We start from the raw sequence: 19,775 nt of genomic DNA on the forward strand, positions 1-19,775 counted from the left end.
TGCACCCAGACCCATCAGCCTCACCGTTACCTCCTGATGCCAGGCACGTGGCACACTTGTGGTGCAGAGGAGGAGCTGTGGCACTGCTGAATCTGCCTCCAGGGCTCTGTACCCCATTGATGCTCCTCTGCCAAGGTCTTCCAAACAGCAGACAGTCCAGAGGCGGTCCCCCTGTGCCAGCCGTGTCCCTACACGATGCCCTCACTGCGTTTGCTCCTCCATACCACCAGCGCGGTCATCAGCAAGGTGATGAGGATGGGCAGCAGGATGAAGGGGCAGAGGATGCTGTTGGGGGGGTCGTGCAGCGCCCGGCCCGAGGGGGAGCAGTTCCTGAAGTACTGTTTGTGCACGGCCACGAAGAACTCGTCCACCAGCCGGTTGGGCCAGTAGCAGTCCAGCCTCTCTGCGATGAGCGCGGTGCAGTTGGTCAGCTCCCCATAGGTGCTGCAACACAGACAAGGGCACTGCGGTGGCACCAGGGACTGGCACCCTGACAGGAGCACCCCCCATAGCTTTCAATGGGTTTGTTGTTTCAGGAGAAGGCTGCGTGGAGACCTCAGAGCAGCCTTTCAGTATCTGCAAAGGGGTACAGGGATGCTGGAGAGGACTCTTCATCAGGAACTGCAGTGATAGGACAAGGGGTAATGGGTTCAAACTGAAACAGGGGAAGTTCAGGTTAGATATAAGGAAGAAGTTCTTTGAGGGGGGTGATGCGCTGGCACAGGTTGTCCAAAGAAGTGATAAATGCTCCATCCCTGGCAGTGTTCAAGGCCAGATTGGACAGAGCCTTGGATAACATGGTGTAGTGTGAGGCATCCTGCCCATGGCAGGCGGTTGGAACTAGACAAGCTTTAAGGTCTCTTCCAACCCAAACCATTCTATGATTCTATAAGTAAATGAAAACAGGATTAATATTTACAGACATAACAAGAAGCAAGGGTTTGGTGGGTTTGGTTTGGTTTTGCTCATTCTTGCAGAATTTCATGGCCAGGCCAGTGCTATCAGAAAATACCACCTGGACCCACATAACCATCTGGCACTTTTAGGGGAAGCCCTTCAGAAAACCCACCCTGAGCCACCAGCAGCTGGGTGAGCTGCTCTGCCTTCAGGGCAATGGTGCAGCCAAAAGGGGACAACAGCGAGTACATCAAATCTGCTTAAATTCTCTCTGGATTGCCTAAAAACAGGGGTTGCATCTGAACCAAGAGCATGCACTTCCGAAGCTCATCTCTTATCCTACCTTATCCTGCAGGTCCACAGGACCACAACCCATCCCACCTCTCACCGGCCAGCACATCCATTTTAAGGCTATGCATAAAACCAACATGTATATAGAACTGTTTCTTTCCCCATGCCAATTAGGCCTGACCCTACAGAAACAGAGCAAACCAAACCCCAGCCAGCCAATTAAAAACCCACCTGGGGGAACAGATACTTTCTAAGCAGCTTCCCAGCTACTTGCTGCAGATCCTGCATCTCATCAGCAAGGGTTTGGGGCTGGCAGCAGTTGTCTTTGCTGTGCCCATTGGCACACAGCAGCGCCGGAGGGAGCCCCTCATTTAATTAAGAGGGCGCCTGGAGCTACTCAAAGCAGCTCCTGCTCAGCATCCCAATATGCCAGATTAGCATTTCCCGTCCATCAGCATCCTTAGGAGATCTCGAGAGCTGAAGCATCGTCAGGAACCAGAGGGAGAGCAGTAACAGAGAAGCTATTTTAAGACTGAAGGGCTGTACAGCAGCTGGCTTAGCCCTTCCCTAGCTCAACCCATGCTTCTGTGTTGATAAATACCTGCTCCCACCATTCACAGGCAGGGAGTTGGAACTGGATGGGCTTTAAGGTCCCTTCCAACCCAAACCAGACTGTGACTCTTATGATTTTCTGCCCACAAAGCTCACACAAAGACCATAGTAGTTTTATGAGCAGCCAACTAAAAGCAAAGCCAAACTCTGCAGTGTAGCTGGGTGTTTTCATTCCTTCCACTTTATCTCATAGACCCTTTCACATCCATAGACATGGGCTGCCAGCAACCACTCAGGCCATCCCTTGCCAGCTGCATCTCATGGTGTTCAGATGATGGTCCTGCAAGACTTGGACCACCTTCTGTCCTCACCTGCAGAGCACCCTGACACATGGCATGAAGGACCATCACAGGTACATCATATCTACAGGTACATCACCAGAGGGGTACCAAAGGGATGGTCAGCACATCCCCAGAGACCACCAGACATGGGAAGAGACAGAAAGGAGCAGCAGTCTGCATCCACATCACCTCCCTCTTCTTCCACCTCTCCTCTCCTTGGCTTTGCCTTAAATAGCAACATCTGACATTAAAATGCCTCAAAAGACTAGCTTTAATTACTGAAACAAAGATAAAACCTGTGCTTAGTTTGTTGATGTAGGAAGCACTGGGAACAGGGCAGCTTGTCCCAGGCCATCCGCAGGCAGGGAGACAGGCAGCCCACCCTGAGGGGCACAGCTTCCCTTAGCTCTAAACGTTATTTCCCCTACCCAACATGAACTGCAATTAAAACTGTTTTCCTCGTTGCCATGGAAACGGTTTGGATGGGAAGGATGCTGCAGCAGGAGGCTGGGCAGTGTGGGGGCCACGTGGGGATGAGCACCCTCAGGCAGACTGGGCTGGGCTGCAGGTGGGAAGCAATCGAGGCCTGGTTTAAGGTTTGATGGGGTCCCAATGCTTAACCCTGCTGTAAATCCTAAGCAGTGCCTCTGGTTTTGTACCACTGCAACCCAGACTGGACTTTGATCTGCCATTTACTCCTTGTCATCACCTAGGTGTGAACGGTGTTACACTGCAGAGCCTGGTTGGGGTTCACAGCTCTCCCCTCTTGCCACAGGTATCAGGATTTTCCCTATCCTCCCCAAACCCTTTGTTGCAGGAGGAAAAAAGCAACCTTACAAACCCCAAAACCACACGAGGCTTTCCTTTTGTGTTGTAAATGAAAAGAAGACATTGATTTCTTCCTCTGCAAGGCTTCAGGGCAAGCTTGCAGGCATGCTAAAGGGATATCCAGCAGGGACCTAAAGGGATATCCAGCAGGGACCTGGCAACCTGAAGATAAATAAGTAGATAATGAGATAATAAGAGAATGGATCAATCTGTTTTCTGTCAGATAATGGGTAAATAACCCAAAGGCACACAGCGAGTGTACTGAAGCTAGGGGCAGGAGTGGGACAGGTCCCAGGAGCTGGCAGCATCATCCCTCATTGCTGGTCCTGGCTGCAGCTGTCAGCCTGCACGCTCACCCTGGGCAGCTCCATCCCCACAGGATGAGGGGATGGCATTCCCCGGAAACCTTTGGCATGCCACAGGGCAGATATATTTGGAATGAAGGCGCCTGGCTCGGCTGGAGTGACTCCTGCAGCTGCGGCACCGCTCAGTGCAATGAGCATCTTCCCATCCCATTTACTTCCATGCAGAGCCTCTGGCCACAGCCTGCAAGGCAAGAACTGTTCTGCAGGAAAACAGAACCTTTGCAGCAGGACAAAACCTGCAGGAATGCTGATGAGAAGTCATCAGCTGCTGCTGGTGGTGGGTGAGCAGCCAGCAACCAATCCCTCCTGCAGTCCCAGTGCCACATAGAATCATAGCACCATAGACTGGTTAGTGCTGGAAAGGTACTTAAGATCATTTAGTTCCAACCCCCTGCTATGGGCAGGGACACCTCACACTAAACCATGTCACCCCAAGCAGAGGAGCCCACAGCACACCTCCAGCTAAACCATCATCTACCTTTTGAATCAAAGGGTACCCCTGGAAAAGACAACTCCAGGATGCTCAGTCTAAATCACCCCTGGGCCAGGGATCCATGGGACAGCACCACAGAGGGGCTGGAGAGGACAGCTCAACTCGACCAGTGAGCAACCCAGCAGGCACCAGCACACAGGAGCATCTGAAGTTCACTCATCCTTTGGGGAGGAAGAGAAGGAAAGAAACTGGAGAACCCAATGCAAAACACCTCTCAGCAGCCCTTCCCTCTTCCCAGGAGACAGTGTTCACAGCATCCCACTCCTGAAGCGTGTATCAGCTCACACAACTTCCCCTGCTCTATGGTAAGATTTGCCCATGAAAACACATCAACTTTCCCCAAATAAGCACAGATAAAAAGCCAGCAGAGCTCATTGATGATGGACCAACCTCAGAGTTAGTCCGAGCCCAACCTCATCAGACACTCCTGGTCCAGAGAGGCCCCTCTGTTACACCTGAAAGCAGCAGTTCCAGGAATGCAGAGCTCAGTTAATACCTCTGAGGGTAAGATGAGGATAATCTGCAGCCTATAAATAGGACCAATAAACCACAATTACAAACTCTGCTGAGACAACTCATTTATTCGGATGTTCCCATCCTGTCATTCTCAATTGAGCAGTAAATGATGGGACTAACAGGCATTTCCCTGCTAAATGCCATGTATGAGAAATCACAGCCCCAAACCAGATACTGCTGATGGTACTGGGCCTAGCAGAGACAAAACCTTCAAACATGTCTCTTTCTTGTTTCAAACAGGTTTCAAGTGTCAAAATTCCATTGTTGGGGGGAAGATATGGAGAGGAAACAGGCTCTAGGACTGTTCTGTTTCCTTGTTTTGTGCCTAGGAGAAGCCCAAGCTGGAGGGTTGACCAGTCAGCCTATGCCACCCCCTACCCACTACTGCTGGGACATCTCCTAACTGCTTTTTCTCTTAAAACCATAGAATCCCAGACTGGTTTGTGTTGGAAGGGACCTTAAAGCTCCTCCAGCCCCAACCCCTGCCACAGGCAGGGACACCTTCCACTGGAGCAGCTGCTCCAAGCCCCTGTGTCCAACCTGGCCTTGAGCACTGCCAGGGATGGGGCAGCCACAGCTTCTCTGGGCACCCTGTGCCAGCGCCTCAGCACCCTCACAGGGAACAGCTTCTGCCTCAGAGCTCAGCTCAGTCTCCCCTCTATCAGGTTCAAGCCATTCCCCTTGTCCCATCCCTACAGGCCCTTGTCCCAAGCCCCTCTGCAGGATTAACAGGGGATGGTGAGTCCCAAGCACACTCAGGTCTTGAGTATGGTGACCACCTAAAATTGCTGTCCCTCCAGAGCAGCTTATTTGCAGCAGGGGCTAAGCTATTTCTACCTGATTTTCCCAGTGTCCTGAGGGCACAGGAAGATCAGAGAGATGACATTGCTTAACTAACCCCGAGCCCTGCTTTCATGTGCGCGAATGGACTCACACAATCGAATTACACACTGCAAGTTTATCAGCATTTCCTGCAGGTGTCTCAAGGATAACAAGTTTAGTGCAAACTGTTTAGGGAAGAAAAACCCAAACCAGGACATGGGAGATAAAGAACAAGCTCTTCATACACCTCTGCTTCCTGTGCAATGGCTTTGAAGAAGGAGGAGATGGATTGCACCTCACCAGGCTTGCAGATAGGACCAAACCAGAATCAAAAGCAATGTCCTACCCCTGGGATGCACTAGGGTGGTTATCCCCTTCTGCTGCCATTCACTGCACCTAGACCACATCTGGATGCTGCCTGCAAGGGTGTCAACAGAGACATGGGACAGATCCCATGGAGACCTCAGGGCCTGGGACATTCCTGAGGACCAAATGAGGTTTCTCAGAACCAGAAAACCTCCTACAGTCTTTCCAATCTCTTTTTGTCCCCTCCATTTTATCACCAATGAGGGGAAGGAAAACCCAAACTGTCCTTTTTAAAATCTATCCATCTATACATGTATGTTTTCATACACACACACACATATATTTTAATTCAGCATAGAAGAAAGGGCCATGGAGCAAGAAATCAACCAAAACCTTACAAAACCTCTGATTTCTGTTTAAAACACTCATGGCACAGTGACATCCATCACCACTTCCAACTGACCTCGATCCCCACTTGTGTCTCAAGCCACTTTGCTTCCCCAGGGGAAGGCCACAGCACACCCGCACTGCACGAGAGCAGGCGTCTCAGGCCCTCACCCCATGGACACCCCTGGGTGCTCTTTGCAACTTCAGTCACAACCATCTCACCAGGAGAATGATTCATGCCATGGTGGTACTGAAAACCTCTGTTCTGTTGAGTAGGAATAGGGAAGAGCCAGAACCAAACCAGAGACATACCAAAGAAGCCATCCCAGAGCACCATGTTCCACATATGCAACATCCCCTGCTCTCCCTGATGCTGCTGCACCAAGTAGGGTCTCCTTATCACCCTCTTATCCCCCCAGGTTGCCACCAAGTGCTCCACCAGGAAAGCAGACGGCACCACTGCTTCTCCTGCATCATAAATCACTGCTAACTCGCTGGCAGGGATCATAAACAGGAGGCTCAGCAGAAGGCTGCCAGGACACACACTGTGCCAGCTACTTCTGGTTGCTAAGATCAACACACAACTTCTGGGAGCAGCAGCGAGCCAGCAGATCCAGTGGGATGCGCTGGGATTTCCTCACACAGAGGTTTGAAGGCATCTCAGTGGGATGTGGGGATTTTGAGCTGAGTTAAGTCATTAGGGATTGTCTGGATAGGCTAAGTACTGAGAGGAAAAACAGGAAAACCTCATGGAAAGTGTGTCCATCGAGCAGTGAGTCACCAGGAGATGTAATGGAGCCATGACAGGGATCTTAATTACTGCCTTATTAACACGTTGATGCTCAGCATACAGCAGGCATCTCCATCTCCTATTGAAGCTCATTGGGGTGTGTGGTTTCTTCATATGTACATAAGTGTACTGAGAGAGCACCATCCTGATTTCCAAACACTGCCAGGGTGGGCTCCTTGAAGGCCCATTTAGAATGGCTGAGGTTGGACAGGACATCTGGAGATCCTCCTTGTCTCCAAATGCCCCTGATCAAGCAGGGCTATGACCATGTCCAGATGGCTTTTAAACATCTCCAATGATGGAGACTCCCCAGCCTCACTGGGCAACGTGTGCCAGTGCTCAGTCACCCTCACAGTGAGAAGCTTCCTGATGTCCAGAGGGCACCTCCTGTGCTTCAGTTTGTGCCCATTGCCTCTGGTCCTGTCACTGGTCACCACCAAGGAGAGCCTGGCTCTGTCCTCTTTGCACCCCCCCTTCAGATACTTATATACCTTAATGAGATCCTCTGGAGCCTGCTCTTCCCAGGATGAACAGGCCCAGCTCCCTCACAGGGGAGATGCTCCAGACCCTTCATCATCATCGTGGTCCATTACTGGACTCTCTCCAGTCTGTCTGTGTCTCTCTTGCACTGGTGAGCTCAGGACTGGACCCAGCACTCCAGGGCTGACCTCCTTCCCCCCCAGAATCAAAGATGGGAGCAGGCAGGACAGCAGGGACATTACTTACCCCACAGTCTCATCCCAGTCACACCAGAGCCGTTGCCCGATGCCCTCCATGGTGAGCTGGAACTGCTTCAGGCAGTAGTGCTGGATCATCCAGCCATAGTCTGCCTGCTGGCACGCTGTCACTGCGATGAAGTGATGAGCTGCAAGACAGACGAGGAGCAAGCAGGGTTAGACCCTGCCTCCCACTGTGTGGTCCCTACACAGCCCTGCACACTGAGGGTGTCTGCCAAAGCAAAGCTGAACATCACATCACACCCCCTGTCAAATGGTTCCTTCAGAACCTCCTTCTGGGGGGGTTATTTCCCTTTCACATCACTATGACCCTGCAACATCATCTGCTGTTACCCTCCCTAGTGCTTGATGCTACATAAATCAGTTATTGAAAATAGGCCATGTAAGTCATGAATAAGTAAGGATGCAGGTTTGTTCTCCACTGATCCCATGACACACATATTGGGACTTTAAATTTCCAGGGTTTTGGGTTTACAAACAGAGTAAGGTGATGCTAGGGAATAACCACACAGCTCCCAGTGAGATCCCTGCCACTGCTGCTGAGCAAAGGACCCCTGGAAAACCAGCTGCATGATGCCACACTTGGAAACAAACATCCATCCATGGTGAAGGTGCTTCTTCCCAAGTCTGTGCACAGCTAGTGCAATGCCACCAGTGAGTCCAAAGGGAGAAGGGCAGCAATGATACAAAGGGAAGCAGGCACAGGCTTGAAGAAAATAAACCTTAGAAGTGATTTACTGAGCCTGGCTATAAATAACATCCTGGTCCCCAGGTGCCTGCTAGTGCCTTTGCAGCTCCTGGAGTAGGTTGTAGCAGGCATCACATACCAGCTCTGTGTTTTACTACACATAAATAACTCTGTGCAAAGTAATGGGGCTTTATTTTTATCTTATTTTTCACCAAAACAGAATTTAGCTATTTATTTAGCAGGCTGCATATGAAAGCCATGGGCATCATCCTGCCCCAGGACTGACCTCCTTGAGCAGGCCCTCTGCAGCCAACATACATATACTAGGAGTGCTTAGGGACCAGCATCCCATGGGAATGGGCAGGAACTCAGCACCCCTTGCGGGATTTGGATGGCAAGGGGCCCCCAGACCCTTGGGTGAGGTTTGTGGATGGCTGCAGGGCTCCCATGCTGCCTCCCACCATAGCAGCCACTTCAACCCAGCTCAGAATAAGACAACGTGAGTTATCAAGGCCAAGGAAAGGGATGTGAGGAGCATTAAACCCTCCCTTTGCAATAATAAACATGATTGTATTGTAATTGAAAGCTCTCCCCAACTGATGCCACCCAGGGGCTCACCCTGTGGTGCTGCATAATACAACCTCAGCCAGAGAATCAGAGGAGCAGCTAGGCTGGAAAACACCTTTAAGATCATCAAGTCCAGCCAGAGACAAGCCCTGCTCTGAAATGGGAAGGTTTGGGTGCTGAAGCAAAGCACCAGGGGAGGAAGAGGAGCAGGAGGAAGAGGAAGGTACAATGTGCAATCATTGTACTTGAGAGATGGGCTGCAAAGCTCAGTCCAGGCAGGCGCAAGGACAAGTGATGGGTGGGAGGCTTTCCTCCCCTTCCCATCCCTTCAAACCTGGATGAATCAAGGGAACAAGTGACATGGCTGAGGGAACACCAGCATCCAAGGGAGGTTCAGGTGCCACCCCAAGGGGTCACCCCTTAGTGAAGACCATGCACTGGAAGGACAAGTGCCCTGCAAACATTATGCCCATCAGACAGCTAAACAGCTTGGAGAGAAGCTGCCTCCAGCAAATGGTTTCAGTGGGGAGCAGGAGAGAGCTGCATGAGGGAAGGAGAACTGATCACAAACCAGCCAGATGCTGCCAAGGGGATGGAGGAGCAAAGGAGGAAATGGAGCAGAAATGAGTGAGACACATGAAGTGCAGAGACAAATTGAGGAAGACAAAGCCACTTTAAGAGGAAAGTGAAGCAGGAGCCAACAGAGCATGGCCAAGCTGCCCTTCACCTGGCTTTGCTTCTCCCCACATTAGCATGGATGGGCCTAGAGACAAGTCATCACTTGTGCACCACATAAACAGCTGTCCTTGGAGATGCTCAAACGTTTCCCAATGACTGCACAGCTGCTCCTGCAGAACAGACCCAGAGGGAAACACCTTAACAGGCAGCCCCATCTTGGTTGGAGACAGGAGAAACACTAAGTATATCATGGGGACGAAGTAACAGACAACCACAAACTGGCTGTGATGCCTGCAATGCCACATGTACCTGGTAGCCAGCATAAGAACAAGAACAGGAAAACCCCCAAAACCAAAACACAACCTAACCCAAGTGAAAAGAACACCCCAGGGAGCATTAAGCACTTGTCATCCCAGCAAGCTGGGCTGGACGTGCAGGTGTAGGCAGCCAGGAGAGAACTAGCGCATGAGCTTTGTCATCCCCAAGCATGCAACTCCTTCCTGCCTCTTGTCCCACCTCCGAAGGTCCTTCCAAGGCACATCCCCCCATGGGGACTGTCCTCCAGGAGCTCTGCTTTCCCCATATGAGGACTTGCCTTCAGATGGTGACAGCCAAGGCTTGGCTTGGTAACCCCATGGAGCAGCGCAGAGAGCCTGCTCCTGGAAGAAGCCTCTCCCATACCTACACATGGGGTCTGTGTGCAAACCCTCTACCTGGGGAAACCAGATCCATCAGCCAAGACATTTCACAAGGACATTAGACTTTTACTATTGTGAAGGGCTCTTTTGTTTTATACATCAGAAGCAAAGAGCATCCAAGAGGAGTAAGGCTCAATAGAGCTTTAAACACTGCGAGGACCAAGCTGGGCACAGTGAGCACAGTGTTTTCAGCTGGGCAGGGAGAACTGGCTTTAGCTTTAAATGCACATTTTCAGGTCAAAGAAAGGAGACCCTCCTGCTGCATCTTCACACAGTCCCCACTAAACATACAGATACTCCATGCTTGCTCCTGGCCTTTCCCCAGACCCACATTAATCAACAGAGCAGGCTGGGATGGGCTCTGGTTTGTAACAGCAGGGCTGGGGTGGGGGGAAAGCAGGCAGGGATTCTTGTGTCTGTCTCCTGGGTCTCATTCCAGAAGGTTTTCCTTCCCCCTCAGCCCTGCTGATGGAGATGGTGTAAGTCAGCTGCAGTGAGCTGTGAATAACTGAGCTCTGGAGCAGTCACGTCTCTGCACTTAGCAGCATCCATTTGTGAAGGCCATAAGGAGCTGCTGAATAACTGAGCTCCAAAACCTGACTGAGCTGCCTCCCAGACCTCCCTTTTCATGTGCCCTCAGCACTGCCTTTGGATAAATGGCATTGGGAGCTGTGGAATGCAGTGGTTCTCTGGGAACATCCCACTGGAGCCATGTGGTATCTCCAAAGCCCTGTTTGGATTTTGGGTGCTGCCTAGACACAGAGCAGGGGGTTCTGTTCATCATTCCATGTCTCCTCAGCCTGTGCATCATATAAGTGACACTGCCACAAGCCATCCAGCCTTTATCCTTGCAACATGTGTGTGCACAGATGTCTTCTGCTGCAAGGAGGCACCGTCTGCCATGGTGTTCATCCTGCTCAACAGCCTGCATTGATGGACACCCTTCGCTGCCTGCCTAAAGACATAACTTCAAGGAACCTTATGTTGCCTCCTCACAGGGAACACCTGGAGAGCGGTGGTGAGGAAGTGATTGGGGACAAGGCTTTTCCAGGCATCCCAGATCCTCATCCCAGACCTCAGAGGTCTCATTAAACCTCAGATCAGAGGTAATTGCACTGTGACCCTCACAGCAGGGCTGGCAATGAACGAGCCACAAGTAGCTAAACCCAAGCACCAGCAAAGCTCTGGGCTCAAGGAGAACAAACATCCCAATATCTTCTCCTGGCTTCTCCCAAATGCTGTGACCCCTGTGAAATCATCAGCACTCTCTCAGCAAGCCTGAGATGAGCTTTTCCATGTGGTTGTTGCATGGTTTGGACCCAGCTGTGAAATAAAGCCCAACAGGAGCTGGAAACCTGGTGCTCACCTGCTGCGTGTGCTTCAAGCCCTGCCTCTGCCACATCCCCATCTACTGGCATGAAATCCTGCACTGAATTAAGCCTGTGAGATGAAACCAGGTAGAGCCCAGCAGACAGATGTGCTGTGTGCTGGCAAACCAGGTCCTCAACAGGGAACAATGCTGGGAAGGAGGCAGTTGTTTGTGGCTAACCCCAAACTGTGGGAGAGCAGGTTTGGAGTGGGGGGATTTTGTAGGCACAGCCCTTGGAAAGCCTCTCTGTACATGCAGAGCATGTGTTTAGTCTCAGGACACCTACATTTGCTTTTCAGCCCTTCTCTTTGTGTTGGGACCCACATGTACAAAGGGATCAGCTGAGCTGATCCTCATCAAGCACGTTTCTCAAGCAGGGTTTCAACCAGCAGAGCCACCATGTCCATGCTAATTAGGAACACAACATAATTAAGCTCCAGTTTTCATCTTGAGCCAGGTGAGCATCTGATACCCCACAAAGGGGCTTGAACACCATTGGGAGCATCCATGGGTTGTATCAGAACGAGTCCCCTCCCAGCACCCCAGTGCTCTGCCCGGCCTGAACCACGGAGCCAAGGGAAGGATCAGACCCAGCCCAAAATGCCTGTGGGAGAATGGGGAAAGGGCATGAAGGCAGAGGATGAGTATGAAAAACATCCCAGTCTGTGGCCAAAAGCTGGGGGGGTTGGGGGGTGTTTGCTGACTCAAAGCCAACAACCACAGATGGTTTTGTGGGGGATGGAGCAAGTGCTCACAGGCCTAAAAATAAACCCACTGCTCTAAGCCGGGCTCACACGTGAATGGCTTGAGCCGGGCTCTGGATGGTCCCTGCAGACCTCTGACAGAGCATCACTGCCCCAGGGACCAACCTGGGCACTGCCCCTACCTGTCCACACCTTCTAAGCCTGACTTTGTGCCTCCCAGACAGAGCAGGTTTGGGCAGCCACTCTACATAGCCTCTAGCTGGCATGGTGTCAATTAGAGGCTGGCACTGGGCACCAACCTCCTCTCCAGCACATCCACCTGAGGAGCACCCTCTGCATCACCTGAAGACACCCATGGGTACAGCTCCAGACACAGCTTACAAACCAAACCAGAGGGAAACAGGTCGTGTACAGGAAACCTCATGAAGAGAAACAGGGGAGGGACAGGAAGTCACCCACACTGGTTGGGGAGAAAGACACAACTGCCCCTTCCAGCATCTGCAGCCCCACAAGCCCCAGGATGGGTCCAACACCCTCTGCTTAAATATATACCTCCAATGGGGCTGCTTTTGGCTTCAGAGCTTGGCTCACCGGGCAAAACTGAAGCTGGAGCTTAGCAAATATGTGAGCCCCTCCAGCTGGAGCTGGGGGACAGCAAAATGCAGACATTGGGTTTGGGGAACCACGGTGGCTGGCTTGACACTATTTCTCTATGGGAGAGGAGCTGCCTCAGAGAGTTCGCACCCCTCTGCTTGCTGACAGCCTGGGATGCGCCCCTGCAGTCAAATGAAACCTCCAAGCCCAGCAGGGCTATTTCTGTCCTGGGTTTGCATGGGGAATGTATTTTTAAACCTATCCTGCCTGCCTCGCTGGGTCAGGCTGGGGGCACTGGCACTGGGATCCAGCAGCTTGGAATGGTGAGAGGGATGGAGGTGTCCAAACCCTGCAGGCAACTGTGGGGGAGACAAGGACCCATCCCCTTCTCAAGCAGCCTGTGCACCCCCCCACCAGCACAGGATTATCCCATCCCATCTGTGTGTTGCATCTCCTCCATAAGAAACAGCCTCCACATAAATATTTGCTGATCAATCCCATTAAACCCCAGAAAATGAGACCTCTGTGCCAAATGAGCACCATGGAGGGGGTGCCATTGTACATGCCATGCCACAGCAGAAGCAGTAGAGAGGGTCAGTGTTAAACCTTGCTGGATTGGTTAACACCAGATACATGAATGTAGAATTGGTAGAGAGAGATTTGACCAGGCTTGGGATGGTCCCATTATGGACCTGGCCATGTGGAAAGTTCAGGCAGCAGATGCTCCCCAATATGCTCAGAGAAGCTGTGGCTGCCCCATCCCTGGCAGTGTTGGACACAGGGGCTTGGAGCAGCTGCTCCAGTGGAAGGGGTCCCTGCCCGTGGCAGGGATTGGAACTGGGTGAGATTTAAGGCTCCTTCCAACACAAACCATGCTGTGATCCTATGATCTTTGGGAATGAAGCACAACATGTGGGTCTGAAGGATACACTGCGGACCTGCCAGCACTGTCCCACTGCTGCTTCCGGAGGAGCATCCCCATAAACCCTGTTTCTGGAAGGACATGGACCATATGGAGGCAGTGTGATGATGCTCCAGGAATACTTCTGGGGATAAACACTACCGGGCACGAAGACTTACTTACGATAAAAGGCAGTAAGAGGAGAAGGTCAAGCGGAAACAAGTGGATCACAAACACGCATCAGTACCAGCTCAGCTGCACACCAGCAGCAGGACACAAATGGCTTCCCAGCAATTGCAGCAGCTTATACCAGCACCCTGAACTTCCCAGTCTCCTTAGTGTTCCTGCAAACAGGGTACACAGCATCAAAGCACTACTGTTGACTACACCCTACCTATGGGTCTTGGAGCAGCTGCTCCAGTGGAAGGTGTCACTGCCCATGGCAGGGGGTTGGAACTGGATGAGCTTTAAGGTCCCTTCCAGCCCAGCCCAGTCCATGGTTCTGTGGTGAGAGGCAAGCTGCAGTCCCCACTCCCTGGACCCTGTCCCCTGGTCCCCCTCTGCAGCCCCACAAGGAGCAGGGCTCCATCACACCCAGCCCCATGGCTTGGTCCCTAATTAGGGCTGCTTTGTGAGCACTGGGCTAATGAAGCCAGCAGCACACAGCTCTGGAGCCCTCATCTCTCTTCCCAGCACCTCCTCACCACATCCTGGCTCCCTCTGCCTGCCAAAGGGACTGCGGGATAACAGAGATTGCTCTGCCCATCACACTGTGGCAGCTGCTTTCCCATGGGATGAGGGACCTTTGGAGAGAGCCTTTTGGAGAGGGCCATGCTGAAGAATGGGCATTGAGGGGTCCTGCTGCCAGTGATGGGTTCCTGCACCCAGGGTGGCAGCCTACCTGCCTTCCTCTGGTAGTGTGCTGCCCAGCTCCTGCCCTGCTGTCCCATGGGTGGCCCCTGCTCCCACCACAGCCTGAGCAGAAACCCTTACCACCAGTTAACACATGTACCATCCAATGCACTGGTTGGAAGTGTCCTGCCTTGTCGGGTTAATAGAAAACAGCCCCCAGACAGGCACTGCATTCAGGCAGCTGGCTCCTACCTCAGCTTCAACAAAACATTCACTGGCATTTCATTTTACACAGTGTATTTTGTGCCCTCTTGTAATGCTTGGGGTAACTATAAACTGATAACGAAAACTCAAACACCCCCATCCTAGCAAAGACCAGAATGACAGCAAAGTATCAGCTCGATGGATGTATCATTTCCTTCACAGGCAGAACAGGATGCCAAAACTGAAACCTCAAACATCCTTTTGGGTGTATTACGTTCAGTTGTGTGCAAAATATCTCATTAGTGCCGGCTAGAGAAAAAACCCCATTTATCTCTGTTTTGCCTTGTCTAATAAAATGAAGAGGAATAACCTTTCCAGGAACAGGGATGAAGTCCCCTTTTCTACAAGATAATAAATCAGATTAAAGGTATTTAGGCTCTTCAGGGAAAAGACAACCCTAGTTCTCCTGAACACCAGGGTGAATAGTTTCCTGAAGTCTTAAGAAACATGGAAATGTTTTGGGATGGTGTAAAGCTTCCAAAGCACTAAGTTACTGCAGGATACAGTGACTCCCAAAAGCATCAAGTGATTCCCTCAACAGAAAACTGCTTCCTCAGGCTGTATCCCTGCCGCTCTTAGGAGATGCTTGGGCAGCAGAGATACTGCTGCACTATGTTAGTCCTCTTCCCAAGTTCATTTATGGAGCACCTACAATGCAACAGCCCAAACAAAGGATAACTTAGGATCATTCTGATAGAGGTTTTCACATAACAGCTCCTGTAAGATGCAGAATATGCAAAGTAAACACTGGTACTTCGCATCCCATAGTCCAGTGCAGGATAGTCCTGCTTAGCTAAGTCACAAAGTTCACTTTTTGCCCTATAGTATTGCTGTTAAACAACAGTAACCACTAAATACACTGAAACAGGCTGTTCAAAGAGCCAGGACCCTGCTCCAGTTTCTCTCTTCACCTCAGTCTCCCTACATGTGTTAGCAGGCGTTACGGTATGTCCTTGTTAGCCACCAGCCAAGCACACTTCCAGGAACAGAACCTAACGTGTCCCCAGATTTCATTCTGTGAAAGGCAAAATGACAAATACTCTTGTTCCCCCCCCAAAAAATATCATGTGTTAAGTGAAACAAATTCAGAAGCAGCAGAAAAGGGAGGAAGGAGGCAGGAAATCAAACCCCAGGCATGCTGAAAGCTGCTGTCTGACTGCAGAGCAGGAGAGGGGGAAAGTGTCCTGAGCAATTAGTTATAAGGTAATTATATCCTTAATGAACAGTGGGCTCCTCTTAAGAATGATTTGCCTTCATGAACCCACTCCTAGCTCCAAGCAGGTCTGACCATTAGCACCATCAAATACTCACTTGCTGACCCCAAGAGCTGAACCAGGGATCCCCATTTAATTCTGGGCACCCATCTTTGGCAAACAGCAGGGGCTGAATGGATGCCAGCCCAGGGAGGACAGGTTTCCAGCATCACCATCCCAACACCTTAACCCAGCATTGGACTTGTGCTTTAGGGTTATCATTAAAGCATCACAAAGCATGGCATGCCAAGAGGGGCCAGATGTCAGCTCAGTCTCCAAGCTGGTCTCACTGCATAAAGCCAGGGAGAAACAAGCACCACACTCAAGAATGTTCTGAAGGCAAACACTCTCCTCTCCCACCCCCACGGCTATTTTCTTCCTTTGGCTATTTCAGTTGATTGAGGCTATAATAAGAACAGGGAAATTAATACCAAAGTTAAAAGTGGCCGGCATTGGTTTGGAGACAACGCGCTGTCGAGCCTGTGGGGTCAGGTTTCAGTGGGTTTGTGTGTGTTAACGTGAATTATTCTGGTCCATGGGACTATGAACCATTTTACTGAACTACCTTAGGAATAAAAGGAAAAAGCGGTTCCCAAGCAAACTCTGTTCACTCCAACAGATTGCCTATGAAGAGGAATTTAATACATAAATATATATAAAAATAGAGGAATTTAATAAATATATATATAAATTAACCATGGAGAAAACCAAACTCTCTTGTTGGTGTAGTCCTCACAGGCTGCAAAGAACAACAGCTTGACAGAATCATAGAATCATAGAATAGTTAGGATTGGAAAGGACCTCAAGATCATCTAGTTCCAACCCCCCTGCCCATTGGAACTAGATCTTGAGGTCCTGTCCATATACACTTTCCAGGCTAAAACCTGTTGCTGAGCCATGTGAGCAGCCCAGGGATAATTCACTTCCCTTTTAACTGAGGTTTCCCGATGCAGTTTTCTCTCCTTCCAGCTGAATAATGCACAGAGATGGCACTTGTCTACAACACACACACACAGAACACTGCTGTCTTCCCAACAGAAGATACCTGAAGGATATGGGGAAACCCAGCGCTGCCAAGAGGTTTTGCTGCTGTCCATTTCACATGCCATTGGGATGCTTTCCCAAGGGGCCAGGCTGTGGGTTTACACCCCCAAAAGCTCAAGTTGTAGGAGCTCACAGACAAGGTACTGAAACCTTTAAGCAGGTTCATTAGTGGATTTGGTCATAAACAGTATGGCTTCAGAAGCAGCATCCATAGCACCACAATGGAGCCCTGGACTTGGACTTCCCTGGTACTCACCTATCTGCAGCAGGAATTTACCTCACAAACCATAGCCATAATTGCATCTTAGAAGGGAAAAAGGTATTTAGCTACCTGACCAAGTCGAAACACTTCACATCTCCCTATAACCTCCTCTCCCTCAAACTCATCCCTCCATCCCTCGCAGCATCTCCATGGCCTCCTCTGGACTCGCTCCAACAGCTCCACATCCCTCTTGTGTTGACTCTGCAGCCAGCTGCAACTCAATATGATATCAATTGATTTATTAGTGTTTTCCTGGCCTTCTCTGCAATCCTCTCTCAGCTCCTTCAGCAGCACACCTATCTGGAACCTACAAGGTATCACAGAGCACAGCACTGTGTGCAACCAGAAACGGGCACAGGAAGCGACAGCAAATGCCAGCATGGGGAATGTCCGTCCACATGGGATCTGCAGCCACCTGCTAGCATGGTTGTGAGTGGCACCACAGCCCTGAAAGCAGCAAGTGTTGCCCAGCCCTTGTCACACCAGCCACAGTATCCCTGATGCACACAGGGACACTGGGTGATGCCACTGGCAATTCCCTGCACCATCTCCAGGCAGTGGTGCAGCACAAGTGCCACTGAAGGGGCTTACCTCTCTATAAACCTATGTGGCCTTCAGCAGAAATAACTGTTTGCCTGTTAACTTCCCCCTGCACAACCCTGACCTGGCTCCTGAGCCATAATCCCACCTCATCCATCATCACCAGCACTAATGAGTCTCCTTGTGAAACCCAGCCCTTAGGTAACCCCTTACACACCAAAACAAGGCTGCAGAGCAGTGTGGTGCTGATCATCACTGCTCCCAGTAACAGTGGGCAGGAGCATGGCTCATTCCCTCTTTCTGAGCAGCCAAAACCCAGAAAAGCTCAAACAGGGGATTTCTGTCCTGGTTTTAGTTTAACAATCCATCCACCACCCAACACCACTTCAGTGGCTCACACAGGGACAGGCAGCCTGCGAATGGGGGTGGAAAACAGCAGCCTGGAGTTATCACCACCTCCTGCTCTCCTCACTTCCCAAAGTTACAGTGCCCAAACCAAGGGAAGGAAGGGGCAGCAAAAGGGGGAAGGAACTGGGAAAACAGAGCTGACAGAAATCCTAACTAAGCAGGAAATAACTGACTAACTAACTAACTAACTAGGAAACTAACTAACTGTCCTCACTGTCAGCAAAACCAGCCACAGATTTGTGTGTGGGAACGTCCCCTCCTCAGCTATGGAGCCTGGAGCCTTTCCCTGCAACCAAGCATTGAGAATGTGCTTCATCTAACGGCACAGACTTCTCGTTCCTGGGAATAACCACCAGCTAGAGAGTAGTAAATAGGTAATTGTGTGGTACAGATAAGACCTTTACATGCAGCATAGCTCAATACATTATTCACCACTGTTTGGAGGAGAAAACCAGAGAAGGAAGTGAAAGAAGGAGGAATCCAGGCTTCCTCACAGAGCACTTTGATTCCATGGAAGATCAGCGTTAGGACGAGGGTCTCAATTCCCCTTTATGTAACCTTAAACAAACACACTTCTTCCATAGAGCACCAATACGTGATCCTTCCAAGCTTTCTGCTGCGGATACATCAGTTACAAGCACTGCACAACCTGTTGCATATGAAATGCTGGGAGCATCACCAAAACCCGGGCACGGTGCACCCTGAGAAAATAACCAGGCAATGCCAGGATCTCCAACCTGGTTTTAAGGCAATCACCTGCAGACCCCAGACTGCCCGACCTCAGCTTGCTTGAACAAGCACTCATGGCTGTGTCCTCTCCCTGCGGCTCAGAAACAGGTAGACAGAGACTCCTAAAGCAGTCTCCTGATAAATAATCTCCACTTTTGAAACAAATGCCAGAGGATGTCTCCCCGCACAAGCACCCACAAATCTCACCCACCAAACGGGAAACCCTATACAAAACAGGCTGCATCCGACAGCATCTCCATCTGACAGAGGCCAAGTGAGATGTGTTGTTACGTCCTGGAGCTCTCAACTGATTCCTCCTTCCCATTTCCACCTGCTCTCCGTGCTGGAGACTTGGCACATTTGCGGACCGGGGCAGGGGTAAAGCCTGCGAGGAGGCGGTCGGTGCTGAGCACCGTGTGCGCTCCCAGCGCAGGGGCACCGGCGCTTGCAGGGCAGCGCTGCCCCATCCCCTCGGTACCCCGGTCCGGTCGGTGTGAGCGGGGTGCGCAGTGACTTACCCAGCACGAAGCAGAGGAAGCGCTGCGGGAGCAGGGCCATGTCCGCTGCGCTCCGTCCCGCACCCCCGGGCCCCGGCAGGGGGGATCCAGCGCCGCTCCTGGCTCCGCTCCGCTCCCGGCGGCGGAGGGGACATGGGGCGGGTCCCGTCTCCGGCCGCCCCGCCTGGGTCCTGCCCCGCCGGCGCCTCCCGCGATGCGGTGCGATGCTGTGAGGTGCTGTGCGGTGCTGTGCTGTGCTCCGTCTGGGGTCCTTGTGCTCAGCCCCCGGCTCCCTCGTTTAGTCGAAGCCAGGACTGAAGGCAGGCGGCTTCAGAAGGCTTCACCTCAGACCCTCATGCCCGGGGAGGCAGCGTCAGCTCCATCTCCTGCCGGTGGAACGGG

The 19,775-nt window shown here is 51.3% G+C and overlaps 1 protein-coding gene across 1 annotated transcript; it reads right to left on the reverse strand.

Moving 5' to 3' along the window:
- Positions 1-188: 188 nt before the first annotated feature.
- Positions 189-19,434, reverse strand: RAMP1 (receptor activity modifying protein 1). Its single transcript, XM_034065777.1, has 3 exons — positions 19,395-19,434; positions 7,315-7,453; positions 189-444 (listed from the first exon to the last, which is right to left on the reverse strand). The coding sequence occupies exons 1-3, from the start codon at positions 19,432-19,434 to the stop codon at positions 189-191; spliced, it is 435 nt and encodes a 144-aa protein (XP_033921668.1).
- Positions 19,435-19,775: the final 341 nt, after the last annotated feature.

The sequence above is a fragment of the Melopsittacus undulatus genome, chromosome 8, assembly GCF_012275295.1.
Source record: "Melopsittacus undulatus isolate bMelUnd1 chromosome 8, bMelUnd1.mat.Z, whole genome shotgun sequence".
In the NCBI taxonomy this organism is placed as follows: domain Eukaryota; kingdom Metazoa; phylum Chordata; class Aves; order Psittaciformes; family Psittaculidae; genus Melopsittacus; species Melopsittacus undulatus.